This window comes from Mirounga angustirostris, unplaced genomic scaffold, assembly GCF_029215605.1.
Source record: "Mirounga angustirostris isolate CCGP_5_RB_7025 unplaced genomic scaffold, mMirAng1.0.hap1 SCAF_13, whole genome shotgun sequence".
Classification (NCBI taxonomy): Eukaryota; Metazoa; Chordata; class Mammalia; order Carnivora; family Phocidae; genus Mirounga; species Mirounga angustirostris.
In genome coordinates, this window is record NW_026991721.1 from 51,227,180 (window position 1) to 51,243,913 (window position 16,734).

At 51.1% G+C, this 16,734-nt stretch overlaps 1 protein-coding gene across 12 annotated transcripts in view; it reads left to right on the plus strand.

Moving 5' to 3' along the window:
- Positions 1-16,420, plus strand: part of TENM4 (teneurin transmembrane protein 4) — a 719,612-nt gene extending 703,192 nt beyond the window's left edge. For all 12 annotated transcript variants that reach the window (XM_064576841.1, XM_064576836.1, XM_064576846.1 and 9 more), the window contains 4 exons: positions 1,227-1,523; positions 3,208-4,822; positions 9,412-9,554; positions 12,156-16,420. In XM_064576841.1, coding sequence (XP_064432911.1) covers positions 1,227-1,523; positions 3,208-4,822; positions 9,412-9,554; positions 12,156-12,914 — 2,814 coding nt within the window. In that variant the 3' untranslated portion in view covers positions 12,915-16,420. The remainder of the gene's footprint in view (positions 1-1,226; positions 1,524-3,207; positions 4,823-9,411; positions 9,555-12,155) is intronic.
- The last annotated feature ends 314 nt before the right edge of the window (positions 16,421-16,734 follow it).

The window sequence follows — 16,734 nt, forward strand, 5'->3', positions numbered from 1 at the left end:
TTAGGCTTCTTCAGTCCTCACAATATCTCGGTTCAGAGGAAGAAACTGAGATTCAGAGAGGCAACGGCGCTTGCCCAAGGTCACACAGAAAAGCGGTGGGTCACAGCGCTGAGGCTGGGATCCTGGCCTTACTTTCTAGACCTGAGCGCTTTCACCACACAGAGCCCTCCAGGGCCTCCCATTACCACGGCCCACATGTGCGCTTTTGAGTCACAAGACCTACATTGCTTTCCTTACAACTTGTCAGACTTAACCAGTGACAGATGGAAGAGTCACAAAGTGTACCCAGCCAGAGGGGGCCAGCATTTTAGCTTCGGAGTGCCTGGCAGTATTTCAGGGCCAACCGGTGCCTACGGGGTGGATCCCAATACGGAAGTAAGCCCCTGAAGTCTATTTCTTTATTAAACTATGAAAAACCCTGACTTACTACTACCTTTGTGGGAGCCCTGATCCTGCAAAGGGGATCCTGATCCTAGAGGCAGGAGCAAAATGTCCCAAAGCTAGGACTGCGTCTGTCCCCGGGCACATAGAAGCTGTCCTAGACTCAAACGCACATGGCCTCCCAGGGCCTCCAGGAAGAAGACAACACCTTGGCAGCTGACCAAGGTAACCAGGAAGCCTTAACTATGGTGGCAGAGGGCAAGCGGGATGCAAGAGGGGTTGAGAGGTCCAAGGCCCCTAAAAGGGACAGACACACTCAGAGGACCCCTGAGCATTTGTCAGCATGTGGCTGTAGTGAGAGTCACATCCGGACGCAGTCACTCACCAGCCAGGAGATCTGGAGGAGGCCCCTTCATGCCCCTGAGCTTTGGTCTCCTCAGTGCCAAACACTAGCACATTGCCTGGCACATGAGAAATGGGGTCACGCATGAATTTGCTGCACCCACCTGGCCTCTCCCCTTTTAGGAGAGAGTCGAGAGGGATCTGCCTTTTTGTTCTCATTAGAAGAATCCCATTAGGAGACGATATGGATTGTCTTCAGGACAAGCCACTGTTGGCTCAGCACCCGCATTGTCTTTGTTCTCACGATAGTCCTATGTAACTGGCATTGTTATTCCCATTTGACAGATGAGGAAGCGTCACAGAACTGACAGGTGACAGAGCCAGGACCCAAACCCTGTCTGTTCACACCCATGACCTGTGCTGCCTCTTCTACTCAGGACCTTCTCACACCGAAGTTTCCCATGCCCAGATTAATTCGCTCTTTCCTCCTGCCCCTTCTCCAGGTTCACAACCGGAACCTCCTGTCCCTGGACTTTGACCGTGTGACCCGCACCGAGAAGATCTATGACGACCACCGCAAGTTCACCCTCCGGATCCTGTACGACCAGGCAGGGCGGCCCAGCCTCTGGTCACCCAGCAGCAGGTTGAATGGCGTCAATGTGACGTACTCCCCCAGGGGTCATATTGCTGGCGTCCAGAGAGGCATCATGTCGGAGAGGATGGAATACGACCAAGCGGGTCGTATCACATCCAGGATCTTTGCTGACGGGAAGACGTGGAGCTACACATACTTAGAGAAGGCAGGTGTCCGTCTCCCCATCACTGGCCTTACCATCCAGAAGGCCAGTCGTTGTGGCTCGACCCATGGCCAGGCCCAGCCTGCTGACTTCAGTGGGATGGATTAGACCCATGTGGTCTCTGAAAGGAATTGTTCAGAGAAATCTGCAACAGGGGACCGGGGAGCCCGACAGGCATCTGGGTGCATTGTAGTGATGATCTGGCAGGTGGGAGTTTGGGGGCAGGAGAATGGGCAAGCCCCACATGATAAACTAGAGCTGGGAAGAGGCCCAATGCTAACTGGTCTCACAGAGCAGGACTCAGGGTGCAGACCCAGGCAGGGGTCTTCCCCCAGATCTGGGGCACACCTTGTGATCTGGTCACAGAGAACAGGGCAGAAGCCTAGCAATCAGTCCTTAAGCAGGAGGTAATTAATCCTGAGCTTTGAATGGTGAGCGTAACTTTAGTAAATCCCTTCTGCTTCAGGTCAGGATTTATTGCATCCCAGGGGCTAGGAATCAGAAAAGCCCTGAAAGCAAAAGTTGGTCCCAAACAGGAGAAAATGGGAGCTTTGCTGCTGAGAAGCCTCTAGGTCTGTTACCTCCTGACTTATTCCCAAAAAAGAACTGCACCTCAGGCCCCCATTCTGGTACCCACATCTTTACTTTGTTTCCTGCTCACGGTCACCTGCCCAGAGCCTGTGCTGTGCTTGGTCTGTACTCAGTCTTCCCCGCCGTGCTGGGTGAGCATCTCCAAGAGCCGTGTTCTGTGGTGGTGCTAAGAGAGACCTTGGAGGTCATCCGACATACCTAAAAGCCCAACCCAGAGGGGGAAGGAACCTCCCCGGGGCCACACAATAAGCCCACTGTTAGGAATCAGGTTCCCCCATTCCCAATCACCGCCCACCCCACCCCAGCGTGGGCCTATGACCTGTTTCCTACATAAACAATCATGCAAAGCTTTAAATGCCTTTCTCAGATGTGGTCCTTATCCCATGGGCCACGTGGAGTCCACAGAAGTTATTTAGCAGGCAGGAGATAACTGTCAGGCTGTGTTTCAGCAAAATTGTTCTTGCTTGAGTAGGGAGACCGATTTGAGAAGGAAGCTGAAGCAAGGAAGCCAGGAGAGAGGCTGCTGCCACACTCCTCATCAGTGTTCCCGACCTTTCTCACACACCAGCACCCACTGAAGTCATCACTTTTGTACCACACAAAGGGGCAAACAGACAAGGCTGCCCGCCGTAGGAAGACAGATGGCCCAAGAGCCAGGGCCAAGGGCTGAGAGAAATCCTTTTTTTTTTTTTTTAAGATTTTGTTTATTTATGAGAAAGAGAGAGAGAGAACACACGAGCGGGGAGGGCCAGAGGAGGAGGGAGAAGGAATCTGAAGCAGACTCCGCACTGAGCGCCGAGCCCAACGTGGGGCTGGGTCCCATGGCCCCGAGATCATGACCTGAGCCGAAACCGAGAGTCGGACGCCCAGGTGACTGAGCCACGCAGGCGCCCCAAGAAGTCCTTAGCTTAGCACATTTGTATCCCCACTGCAGTATCCTGGGGCACACTGGTTAGAAAGCTGTGGTTTGGGCATAACTTAGGAGAACCACCGGTTTCCTTGGCCGTTTATTCCTCTCCTCTAAGTCTTAGGCACACAGACTTACCCTTCCTCCCCACCACCCTCCTCTCACGTCTTTGTTGTCCTCTCCCTCCAGTCCATGGTGCTGCTCCTCCACAGCCAGAGGCAGTATATCTTTGAGTTCGACAAGAACGACCGCCTCTCCTCTGTGACGATGCCCAACGTGGCCCGGCAGACCCTAGAGACCATCCGGTCTGTGGGCTACTACAGGAACATCTACCAGCCACCCGAGGGCAATGCCTCAGTCATCCAGGACTTCAGCGAGGACGGGCACCTCCTCCACACCTTTTACCTGGGCACTGGCCGCAGGGTCGTCTACAAGTATGGCAAACTGTCCAAGCTGGCTGAGATGCTGTATGACACCACCAAGGTGAGCTTCACCTATGACGAGACAGCAGGCATGCTGAAGACCATCAACCTACAGAATGAGGGCTTCACCTGCACCATCCGCTACCGCCAGATTGGGCCCCTGATCGACCGCCAGATCTTCCGCTTCACCGAGGAAGGCATGGTCAATGCTCGTTTTGACTATAACTATGACAACAGCTTCCGGGTGACCAGCATGCAGGCTGTGATCAATGAGACCCCGCTGCCCATCGATCTCTATCGCTATGATGACGTGTCAGGCAAGACAGAGCAGTTCGGGAAGTTTGGGGTCATCTACTATGACATTAACCAGATCATCACTACGGCGGTCATGACCCACACCAAACACTTTGACGCCTATGGCCGGATGAAGGAAGTGCAATATGAGATTTTCCGCTCCCTCATGTACTGGATGACTGTCCAGTATGACAACATGGGGCGAGTAGTGAAGAAAGAGTTGAAGGTGGGACCCTATGCCAATACCACCCGCTACTCCTATGAGTATGACGCTGACGGCCAGCTCCAGACGGTCTCCATCAATGACAAGCCACTCTGGCGATACAGCTATGACCTCAATGGGAACCTGCACTTACTGAGCCCCGGGAACAGTGCGCGGCTTACCCCACTAAGGTACGACCTCCGAGACCGCATCACTAGGCTGGGTGACGTGCAGTACAAGATAGACGAGGATGGCTTCCTGAGGCAGCGGGGCGGGGATGTCTTCGAGTACAACTCTGCTGGCCTGCTCATCAAGGCGTACAACCGGGCCGGTGGCTGGAGCGTCAGGTACCGCTACGATGGCCTGGGGCGGCGGGTGTCCAGCAAGAGCAGCCCCAGCCACCACCTGCAGTTTTTCTATGCAGACCTGACCAACCCCACCAAGGTCACCCACCTTTACAACCACTCCAGCTCCGAGATCACATCCCTCTACTACGATCTGCAGGGGCACCTCTTTGCTATGGAGCTGAGCAGCGGTGACGAGTTTTACATAGCTTGTGACAATATCGGGACCCCTCTTGCTGTCTTCAGTGGAACAGGCTTGATGATCAAGCAGATTCTGTACACGGCCTATGGGGAGATCTACATGGACACCAACCCCAACTTCCAGATCATCATCGGCTACCATGGTGGCCTCTACGATCCACTCACCAAGCTCATCCACATGGGCCGGCGGGATTATGATGTGCTGGCTGGTCGCTGGACCAGCCCAGACCACGAGTTGTGGAAGCACCTTAGTAGCAGCAACATCATGCCTTTTAATCTCTACATGTTTAAAAACAACAACCCCATCAGCAACTCTCAGGACATCAAGTGCTTCATGACAGGTGAGGATTGGGGCTCGGTCAGAGGACAGGACCCACTACAACTCTAGTCATCTGACATGATTGTCTTCCTTGAGAAAGCTGGTATGGGGTAACAAGAAACATTGACTTTCTCTTACAACAGCGTTTTCCAAAGCATTTTTTAAGAAACATTGGTTTAGAGAAATATCCTGGAAAAACTGGTACTGACATCAAATTAATTTAACAGGGCAACCACCATTCTTAAAATTTAATAATACATTGCAGCTTATGAAAGGCTCTGAGAAGTCCTATAGTAAAGAAAACTGTTTGATTCATTTACCCACTGTTTCTCAAACATTTGAGCATAAAACTCCTTTTTTCACCATGAAACCCTAATATTTCACTGGATACACCCCTGAGAATACAGTTTGGGAATTTCTGGCCCAGAGATCAGGCTGGCTATGAGTCCCCAATAAGGTGGATGAAGGTATAGCTAAAGAAAAACAAATTCAGTTTTCTTATTTGGGATGATGTAATGGACAGTCACGCAATTTACTTACCTTCCCTGAATTCCAGTTTCCTGATCTGTAAATTAAAGTTAGAACCTGACACTGGTAAATTAAATATGCACACTGTAAATCCTCAAGCAACCAGTAAAGAATAAAACAGAGACATAGCTAATTAGTCAATAGTGGAAATAAAAGTGAAGGCTAAAAAAATATTCAATCAAAGAGGGGAGGAAGAGGGGATAAAAAGAGAAAGATGGTTGCAAGGGCGAACTGAGATACATTTAATAACCTGCCTAGCACAGTGCCTGGCTCTTGCTGATTAACTTTCTTCTTCCCGGATTTAAAAAGTGGGCTTTGTTTTCCATGACTGTGAAACCACCTGAAATATCAGTGTCCCCATTGGTCACACATGCCAGAAATGTCTCCAGCAGCCACAGTCCAGCCAGCAAGCAGCCACTTGCAGGCCAGCCACGAAAGACCCCCAGGAGTCAAAGCAGCTACGGGGATTCAGGTCTGGATAAAGCCAGCACTTTTTATAAGAGAGACTTTGTTGTTGGCACCAACTGGGCACCTCCCGACATGCAAACCTGGTCATCTCCTTCTGTTTTTCCTGTGATGCCAGCTATGCCTGCACCCTATTTCAAGGCAGTTTCATTTTCATTCAACAAATACCTTCTCTGTGCAGCCACTGTTTTAGGCACTGGGCATAGAAAGATGGTTGCTGCCCTCCAGGAGTGCACACAGCGGTGGGGAGGGAGACAGTTGCTGTCCAGTGTGAGGGGCCCGGGATGAAGGTTTGCCCTGATGGCCATTGAAACACAGGAGGCACAGCTGTCTCTGCCCAGGGAGCAGCGGATGCGTGGGGCCCCCTTCACGGTGGACATTCATCAGCCAGTGGGGAGAAAGGCAGTCCAAGGAGAGGACCGCACATACAGAAGTCTAGAGAGGGCAACAGGGACCGCTCACATAAGTGTCCCTTAGGGAAGTGTCTTCCTGGCCCCCCGAACTTGGCGGCCCAGTTTGGAACCTGTTTCTGCTGACACTGATTGGAGGATTCCTGGTGGTCATGTTGAGAGCAGGAGTCCCAGAGTGGGACAGAAGAGGGAACACAGTGGTGGGCAGGTGTGGTGGTGAAAACACGCTTGGGACCTGTGGGAAACAGGAATATCCCAACCACAGTCTCACTGTGCTCAACTTGCTGGCAGCCCGAGAAAACTTAACAGATTTAGAGCTCAATTCCATTACATCTATTTGCATCAAGCATGCCCCCTGCCTCATCCTCCAGTGAGTGTCTTGTGAGGTATCTTGGCAGGTTAGTTTAGCTGGGAAAAAAAAATGGTGCAGAAAAACATTTTGCTACTAAAAACCAAGACACCCCCAAACCTGTTAGCTTCCACGTGAGCTATGTGCAGCCTCAGTCACACCCAGCAGTAACACCAATAAAAAGAGCATCTTTTTTCCAAAACTTTCTTCAAAGGTCCTGAGATATCCTCCAATGGGATAGGCTTAGGTCACATGACAGCCCCTGAACCACGCACTGTGGCTGGAGAGAGAAAACGCGCTGACTGGCTTAGCCTAGGTCACATGCTCATTTGCCGAAGATGGAGTCAGCGTCCCTACAGCTACACAGATACCCCAAAAGCAAAGAGCGGGAAGGCAGAATGGGATGCTGGGAAGGCAGCCACAAGACGGCCACTTCAGATACATCACACACACTACTGCAGTAACCCTCCCGTGAAGCCTGTAAGATGGGGATCCCCATTCTCAGAGGAGGAAAGTGAAGGTCAGAGCTGTAACGTAACTGGCCCGCTGAGAAGTGGCAAGGCTGGTGCTGGAAATCAGCGCCAACTCTAAAATCCTCATTCTGGGAATGGAATTCACTTTGTAGTGTGCACACGTAAAAGGGATTGTTATTCATCGCTGCCCCGGGTGGCCACGCCCGAAGTCTGGGGCGGACGGGTAAAGAGGAGCTTTTTAACTTGAGGGAAATGTCTAACTCTGGTGTCATAAAAAGGAAGAGTAAAATTCCCAACTCTTCAGAAAAGCACTGTAGAAAAACCAGTGAATAAATACATTTTCAGCATTTTTCCTAAAGGCATCATGAGAAATGTCCCTACCTCCCATCACTTATAATTAAGGCCCAGCCCTCTTTTCAGCCCCCTGGTTTCCTGGGAATTTGTAATATTCCTGCTAGAAGTTTTCCTTTCCAACTGCAAATTCAGATGCAAGTCATCGGCCTCAGGCAAAAATGGCTTCGTAGGGGACTTTTTCCCCCGTGTTCTGTTTGTTTTAATTTCCTAAAAAAACATCTGCCATGATTCATAGAATCAGAGATTCTCAAAAACTCAGTGAGGAAAGGGACTTTGGAGGAAAACTAGTCCAAGGGCCTCATGTCATAAATGAGGAAATGGGGGTTTAGGGAATGCAGAGGCCCGGGTTTGAAGGGACACAGAAACCAGCCAGGAACCGAGCTGGACACTTCAGAATATAGTATAGGAAACCCAGTCCTTCCTGTAACAGACTTAGAACAGTTCCCTCTGTATGATGGCTGCCCAAAGTGGTAACACTATTAGCTAATAGTGTTAATAGTGTTAATACCACTAATAGTGGTAACACTATTATTCTTCTCCATGGCTTGGTGAAAACCATTTCTACCACCAGTTTGTAGATCCGGAATCAGAACCTCGGAGAGGTTGAGGCAACCGTCCCGGTTCACACAGTCTGCAAGCTGGGGAGCCTGAATTTGGACCTGGGTTTTGTCTTGCCTCACCATGCTCTTTCCCTTCCACGATCTTTCTAGAAGTAGAACCTGGGTTTCTAAGCTGCCCTTCCTACCTTCCCTCCACTCCAGTAGCTCTAGATTTCACACCCCACAGAGGGGCTCTGGGACATCCAAAAAACACAAACAAACAAAAGACAAAGGCAAACGTGAGGTTCTCGAATGGGAAGACAGCATGGGTTTCTGTCCTGCTCCAGCCAGTTTTTCTTTCTGGTTCTCTCTCTGCCTTGCTGAGCTGCTCTCCAGTTACCTGAACACTCCCTGCACTCACCTCCCCTCTCCCGACCTTGCCTTGTATGACGGTCTTTGCCTGAAGCACCCTCTTCATCTCTGCTGAGGCCTGACAAAAGGTACACAACTTTCAATGTCTGCCTGAAAGGCCTCCTTCTCCGAGAAGACTTGTCAGCCTGTCCAACTAAAAGACTTCTGCCCTCCTCTCATCTTTTCTTCTTGTGTCAAAGTTTTGCATGCCCACATCTCATCTCCCCTTCGGGGTCCTGAGTGTGCAAGGTGAGGGTCAGTGTAACACGCTCCTGGGCACATTCAGCAGCAGCGGGCCAGGTAGCGGATGGCACAGCGCCCAGCCTCTTTCTCTTCCTTACATCTTGGCTTCCCTGATTCTGTTCCTCAATGAGCCAAAGGCTCATGGCAAAATCCTCCCTGTCCCTTTACGTAATATTTTGTAATTAGTAACCCCCCAGGAATGTTATAACATCATCAATGAAACCAGTGCTTGTGGGACTAGATCCTCAAGCCCAATATTAAAGATTGGAAAATGAAGGCACGGGGAGGTAAGTGACTTCCTTCGAGTCACTTCCCAGAAGAAATGAAAGGTATGATCAGCGTGGGGGAAACTCTTTGAGCTTTGGTACAGGCCATCTTGTCACTTGGGAGAGGAGGGAGGGCTTATTTCTTAAGTGAATTTTCTCTTTGAAAGCATTCATTTACATCTTCCCTTTGGGTGTGGCTGTCCTCCACATGTCCTATGGATGCCAGGAGAGGACACAGAGGGTCCACAGCTGCCCCCCCCCCCCGGGTGTGAGGCCAAGGCCCCAGGAGATGGAGTGACAGAACAGGGGATCTGGAAACATACACTCTACTGGATACACTCTTGGATACATACCCAGGAAGGGGACACCAGCTCCCGAGAGTGCACGCGGCTTTTATAACCATGAAACAGTTTTCCAAAGTGCCTGTAGCAGCTGATTGTCCCAGCTGCAACACCCCGCCCCCTCCCCCCCCCCCCCCCCCCCCGCAGCCTAACTCTAGGCTAATTTATTGGGATATGTCACCTCTGAGGGCCACTTACTCCATGAGGACATGTCTGCTTCTCTCCCACCCAGATGTGAACAGTTGGCTCCTCACCTTTGGATTCCAGCTACACAACGTGATTCCCGGCTACCCCAAGCCAGACATGGATGCCATGGAACCATCCTACGAGCTCATCCACACACAGATGAAAACTCAGGAGTGGGACAACAGCAAGGTAATTGGCACACATAGCTGCCACCCTTAGGCCATTCAGACATGACAGGAGTGGGTCCTGCAAAGCTTGCCAGGAAAGCATGCACCCGTAACAGAAACCGATGTGGTATATCCCAAGAGCCTGCCCGAAACTGTTCAGCAAATACATAGGAACCCTACCACTGCAAGCCACCGTGGACCCAACTGTAACAGCGCACAGACCCTCACAAGCCCTATTAAGTTTTCCATGTTATGCTGAGTTTGGAAATCTACAAAAACAATGAGCCTTTGTCACTACCCACAGCAAAAGTGCAAGGAGGGAACGTGTGTTCTAAATACAAATGTGGTATTTTCCGAGCACCTCAATGCACCTGAACTTGCCTGAGGGATTCTACACCAGTTAACTCATAAATATCCCCTGGTGTTACTGTTCACATTGTACAGATTTAATGCCCAAGGCTTTCCAGTGCCACACAGCAAGGGAAGGGTTAGAGCTGGGATTCAAACCTGGATCTGTCCGTAGGCATTCAAACAAATGTTACTTTCTCTTCTGTTCCTTTTATGACCCAGTTTGAAAGACTCACGGAATTCTGTAGCTGTAAAGGTCCTTGAAAACCGTTTTAGCCCACCCCTCACTTGAGGCATCCTTTTGCTCATTTCTTCCTCCCCTCTCCCCCACCTCCCCCTCTGCATAATATATGTAGTAGGAGCTGGCTCTTCCAGGCCCCATGCTGCACCCAGTGAATGCAGCAGTGTATCAGGCAGAGAGCAGGCCTCCCGGGGGATCCCAGTGGAGGGAGAAAGCCAAGTTGTTAGATGGCATTCCACTGGCAGCCAGAAACTTAACGCATCCAACCTGATTCCATTAGTCCTCAGCTGCCTCCTTCCTCTAGACTCTGGAGAACGGGACTCTGCCTCTTGGCTCTGGAGGCATCCTATATTCTCCTCTTTCAAAGCACTCACCGCACTTGGCTTGAGTTCCTGTTTTCTTCCTGTATCTCCACTAGACTCTGAGTCCCAAGAAGGCAAACACTGGGTCTTATCTGGTACCCAGTACACTGCCCAGCACCAAAACTTTTGTTGAATGAACAAATGGTTGAAAGAAGTAAACAACCCTGTGAGCATTTATGAGGAGACCAGAGCTCAGAGAGAGACTTGCTCAAGGTCACTCAGCAGGAAAGACGATGAGAACCCCTAGGGTGTCTGACCACAGAGCCCGTCCCCTTTCTGCTATTCTCTGCTGCCATAGCCCTGCCCCTCTGCCCGGCTCCAATCCCCACCATCCTCCCAGGCCAGCCTGGCTGTGCCCAGGGCTGCTTCCAGCAGCTCAGCTCCTCCACTCACCCCTCCCCCCAACCCCGGCTTCCCTTCCCCCCTGCACAGAGCCCCGGTCTCAGACGGCCTGTTTGCCAACCTCGCCTGTCAATGAATTATTGATTTCCGCCCTTGGCAAGCATCAGAGATCTTTGTTGTTGAGCACTCCAGCTTTCGTGAAACTCTAGGAAATAATTGTTCACAGACAGGGTTCTATTAATTATAAAGAGGACTTAATTTCAGTGAGAATCCAATGGGCCTGTTTCTAAAGCCATTTCCCTGAGTTCCCGATAAGGCCTCGGAGCCCACCCGCACCTGGCTTTGCCAGGCTCCCTGAGCCATGGGAGGGACTGGTAGGTGGTATGACATGGAGACAGGGCCCAATCTGTCCCCCAAAGCAGCCAAGAGCAGGGGCATCTGAGGAGCCCCCAGGAAGCACTGTGGGGGCAGAGCCCTCCTTGAAAATCATTCATAACACGACAGAGAACAATAAAGCAGGGCAAGAGAGTTTATATAAATCACCACTTTTCATCTTCCTAAGCCTCCTTGCCAAGAACACATTTCTTGCCAGTGCTCCATCTTACATCAGCCCCTTATCCTCCAAGTTCCAACTCAAGCATGAGTCTGTCCTTGAACCTCATTCCTCCACCTTCAGGCTGAGATGTTCTGAGCCTTGTTTGCTCCTCCCTAATCTAGAGCCCTTGAAAGTGAACCTCTAGGGTCGGACAGACCTGAGTTCAAATGTTGGCTTGAATACTTACTAGCAGTACGACTGTGGGCCCATTACAACTTCTTAGAGGCTTAGTTTTCTTAGATGTAAAATCAGTAATATAACAGTACCTACTATATAAAGTTATTGTGGAGATCAAATGAGGTACTGAATGTGACTTCTTTAGCTCAAAGACCAAGACATGTTAGCTATAGGTATGACTAGTACTTCTCCTAGACCACTAGTTATCACGTTTGATTATAGCTTTGTGTGTCACATCTGTCTCTCCCCCACTAAATGATGGGTTCCTCAAGGGCAGGGATGTTGTCTGATTCATTGTTGTCTCTCCAGTGCCCAGAAAAGGACCTGGCACAGAGATGTTCCCTGAACAGTTTCTTAATGGAATGATGGGGGAATGGATGGGTGAAGGATGGTGGAATGGTGTAGTGGTCAGCGGTAGGGCTAGATGCTACTGGTTAATAAATATGTGTAGATTTGACTTAGTAATGTAAGCTGAGTCTTCAGGCTATTAGGGAGAGGTTTTCCCCTTTGTCTCATCCTCTCTCTCTCCATCCCTCTCTCTCTCTCCTCCCCCATCAGTCTATCCTCGGGGTACAGTGTGAAGTGCAGAAGCAGCTCAAGGCCTTCGTCACCCTGGAACGTTTTGACCAGCTCTACGGCTCCACGATCACCAGCTGCCAACAGGCGCCCGAGACAAAGAAGTTTGCATCCAGTGGCTCGGTCTTTGGCAAAGGGGTCAAGTTTGCCTTGAAGGATGGCCGAGTGACCACAGACATCATCAGTGTGGCCAACGAGGATGGGCGGAGGGTCGCTGCCATCTTGAACAACGCCCAGTACCTAGAGAACCTGCACTTCACCATTGATGGGGTGGACACCCACTACTTTGTGAAGCCAGGGCCTTCAGAAGGCGACCTGGCCATCCTGGGCCTCAGTGGGGGGCGGCGAACCCTGGAGAATGGGGTCAATGTCACCGTGTCCCAGATCAACACGATGCTCAGTGGCAGGACTAGACGCTACACAGACATCCAGCTCCAGTACGGGGCGCTGTGCTTGAGCACTCGCTACGGGACGACGTTGGACGAGGAGAAGGCGCGGGTGCTGGAGCTGGCCCGGCAGAGAGCCGTGAGCCAGGCGTGGGCCCGTGAGCAACAGCGACTTCGGGAAGGGGAGGAAGGCCTGAGGGCCTGGACGGAGGGGGAAAAGCAGCAGGCACTGAACACAGGGCGGGTTCAAGGCTATGACGGCTTCTTCGTCATCTCCGTGGAGCAGTACCCAGAACTGTCGGACAGCGCCAACAATATCCACTTCATGAGACAGAGCGAGATGGGCCGGAGGTGACAGAGAGGACTCCGGCCTGCACTTCTTGCCAAAGACAGCTACGCTTTTGTGGCCACACACCTGACTGTGTTGTACTTAAAAAAAAAAAAAAAAAGAAAAATCCTTTTTTTAACAAGTGCAGAAAACAAACAAACAAACAAAAATACTGGTTGCATTGTAACTCATGCAACATTTTTTTTTAAGAAAAGAAAAACACAAATTTGGCCTTCACACATTTTTTGCACAGAACAGAAGGTATTTTTTTTTCTGTAGTGTGATCACAATGAAAACTTTATTGTCTTTTGTTCCCTTTTTCCTTGAGGATTTTTCCCTGTTGTTGGGGTACATTTCTCCTCTCTGAGACACATCTTCTGAGGTGTGTCCTTGTCTGTCTCTAGGTACCCAGTGTGATGTGAGACACAGTGTCTGTGCTAATTTGTCTCATGTGCAACCCTTTCTTCCGTGGGGGGAGGGCAGGAGTGAGGGGTGCAGAGTCACGGGCTAGTACCAAACATCCGAGGCGGGCCTGGAAGGAGGGTCTGCAGGACCTGAGGATTTTTGGCTCAGCTCCCACAGACAAGTGGTGGCTTTTTTACTCACCATGTTCTGTGCCTCTGGAGGACTGCAGACGTCTTCATCTTGCTCTGGGGAATTTTGTGATATCACTCAGCACCTTTTTCAAGCTGTCCCCAACTCCTGTCCAAGCTTTATATTTTGATGCTAAATGGAACCCCCAACCCCTTTTGCAAATCCTGTGTAGTTGTTGGTGCCAGCCCCATGCTGGGATGGAGAGAGCATTCCCCAGGTCCCTTCCCCCAGTCTGGTGACATAACATCCTGGGGCTAAGAGCCTCATCCTCCCCAAGAGGTAGAGGCACCCAGGATGTCTGTGGTTGGTCGGTCTTCCCATGATGTTCCTTATTATTCATCTCTTCCTCTCTCCCAAAGTCAGATGTGAGAACCAGCACTGCCCGGCAAGCCCTCCACGTGGGCACAAGGTCCAGGGAGGGGCAGGCCACCCGCGGCAAAAGGATGGCAAAGGTACCAGCCTGCCTTCCTGGGTGAAACTTTCTCCCCATGACTTGGGGTATCTTCCCTCCACTGCTCAGCTCCACCACTGAGAAACAGGAGTGTGGAGAGAGGTGCTTGGTGGCCTTTGGTTCTGCAAAGAGACTTAAGAAACAGTCAGCCAAAGAGAGGAGGCATAAGCCAAGCGTCTCCTAACCAGCTCCTGAAGGCTTCTCTGCCTCCCACTCGTGGGCCAGTAATACAGCGGGGGTGCAGCAGCTTAGGTGTTCAGGAATTCCTTCTGTGAAGTTCTTCTAAAACAGCTTCCCCTCTGGAGAGACTGAGGAGAAGAGGACAGAGCTAATCGGGCGTGACCTGGCCGTGTCATCCAGCCCCCGCCCCCCTGCTGCCCCCGGGCTGGGACCAGTTCCTGAGGCCGATGCCCGCAGAGCAGGGGGGCCAGGCTACAGTTGTCCCTGTGGAGACCTAGGCCTGAGGTCACTGGGAAGAGGCATTCACCCCCTGGGGAATGGGCACAACCCACCCCTGGAGGGCCTGACCAGGGAAAGGCTGCAGCCAACGGGCCAGGTAAGCCTTGAGGGGAGGGGAAAGCACAGCCAGAGTTAGGAGCTCCTCGCTCCTGGTTCATCTGCCTAATTACGATCATCATTACCACTCACAGGAGGTTCTGGGAGACCAGGAGGGGAAGCCAAATGCTTCCTTTTGAGCTGGGCTTCCTAGAAAATGGGACTTCTATGGGTTACATTTACATTAAGTGTGGAAAATGAATTCTGAGTCTGAGCTATCCCCCCGTGGAGACCTTGTTGGACTGATAAGCTCATGGCGCCTTTATAGCCTTACTCACAGAGTCTTCAGAATATTACACGAGTTCATGAAACCAAGAAGGTCTTTACCGCGCGAGAATTGGAGCAGTGTGTAGCCTGGTTTCTGCCTGGCAGAGGGGGGCATCCACAGCTTCTCGGGAGAGGAGGTTTCGCCTTACGTCATCCCACCGGGATTAGAGGATATGTTTCGCTAAGTGCTCTTCCTGTTTCCAAAAACAGTCACACTGCTGCGACAGTGCACCTTGGCCTGTTGGTCCGCTGGGTCCAGAGTGCCGCTGAGTCAGATGCGGTGCTCCCGGGGCCCACTGTGTGTGGTTCCTGGGAGCTGGTGGTGGGCTCCCATCAGGCATAATCGTTCTTGGATGGGAGGGACAGCAGTTTGGCCTGAAGAACACATGTTTTTTTTTAATCCAAAATAGACTTCTGCCTCTCAAAGCATACTCTTGATATAAGGAGCCCTTGGGTGAAGCTCTCCTGCCCAGTAGCCTAGCTGATCAGTTCTCTCTTGGCTGCCTGACACTAGTCAAGACCTGCTGGGGACATCTACTTGGAGGTGAGAGGTAACACGAGAGCCAAGGGAATGAATCATCTCCCTACACCTTCCCAGGCCTCTGAGCCTCCACCACCGACCCCCCACCAAAGTGATAGTATGGACTTCTAAAGATCAAAAACAAAGAGAATTCCTGTGTGTTCCTTCCGTTGCAGCGAATAACGTTTTACCCGTCCTGGGCTACACACCACCGAGGAGACCCAGCGTCTGTGCGGGGAGAAATTGAGGCATTCCCAAGCTTTAGAGAAAAGATGTCAGGTGTGGGCTAGGCAGCATTATTTCACATGCATACTACTGCTCCTGGAGACGGCGCTTCTGGCCTTGGGCTTCCTGAGTCGGCTTCCGATCAGGCCAGCAGGTGACGAAGTGCCTCCCTTCTCAGTCTGTCCTGCTGCTGAGACCAGCAGGCACAATCTCACAGCAAGAGTGAGTCTGAAGGCATAAGCCAGAGAGATCCCTGTGCCCACTGAGTGGCCTCCAAGCATCAAACCCCAACCTTGGTGGCACCTGCCCTTTTGGCAATAAGCAACCCAAACATGTTCATTTCTTGGAGCAACCAGCCTTCCCTCCCTGGCCCAGGGTCGTGATCCTGCAGGAGGTCAGCTTCTGTGCCCTAGAAAAGGGTTTATTTTGGAAGAATTCCTGCCTTCTTCCCTGTCTTCCACAGCTCCCATCGGGCCCTGACCCTCAGCCCCTCTGCCATCATTTTAAACAGGACTTTAATGATGCCCCAACTTGGTTTTTTTATAGGATGAGGTTTCCTTTTTTTTTTTACCCACCCTCCAGACAGACAGCATTGGAGGGCAGAGCTGTGACAAGGGGAAGAAACTCCCTGGTAAATTACAGCTTTGTCAGCCCCTGATGCTTGTCTCTCAGAACTGTTGGCTGAGAATTAACGCAAGGAACAGCCCAGTGCCTGAGGTCTACCTAGTGGTGGAGAATTTGAAACAATCCCTAGGAAAGTGACCAGAAGTTGAGAATGGTTTAAATAATCAGGATGGGGTGGGGCAGAAGCAGAAGGGGACTGCAAGGCAAGGAAGGGGATTAACCCTGGGCAGTGTTTTTATAGACACATAACAAGGAAGCACATTCGCTTAAAAAAAAAAAAAAAAAAAACAGTATAAAGGACCTTTTCAGCTGTGACCTTTAAGTACCACCTTTATAGGTGGCAGTTTCCATTATGCAAAGACAGGGCTCTCAAGGTGAAATCTTAGAACGCAGTTTCACATCTGCAGCCTCGTGGTTGTGGTGGCCACGTGGTGAGGGCAGGGATGCTGAGCTTGGTGCCCAGGAGCAAGGAGCTTGCCAGGACTCTGCAGGATCCCGGGCTTTGGGGTTTGATCTCCTGGTGCTCAAAGTCAGATCTCTTCTCCATTCCTCATAGCAACCACTAAGCCCAGGCTCTGGCTTCTGGTCCTGAGCTGGGGCCTCCCTCCAGA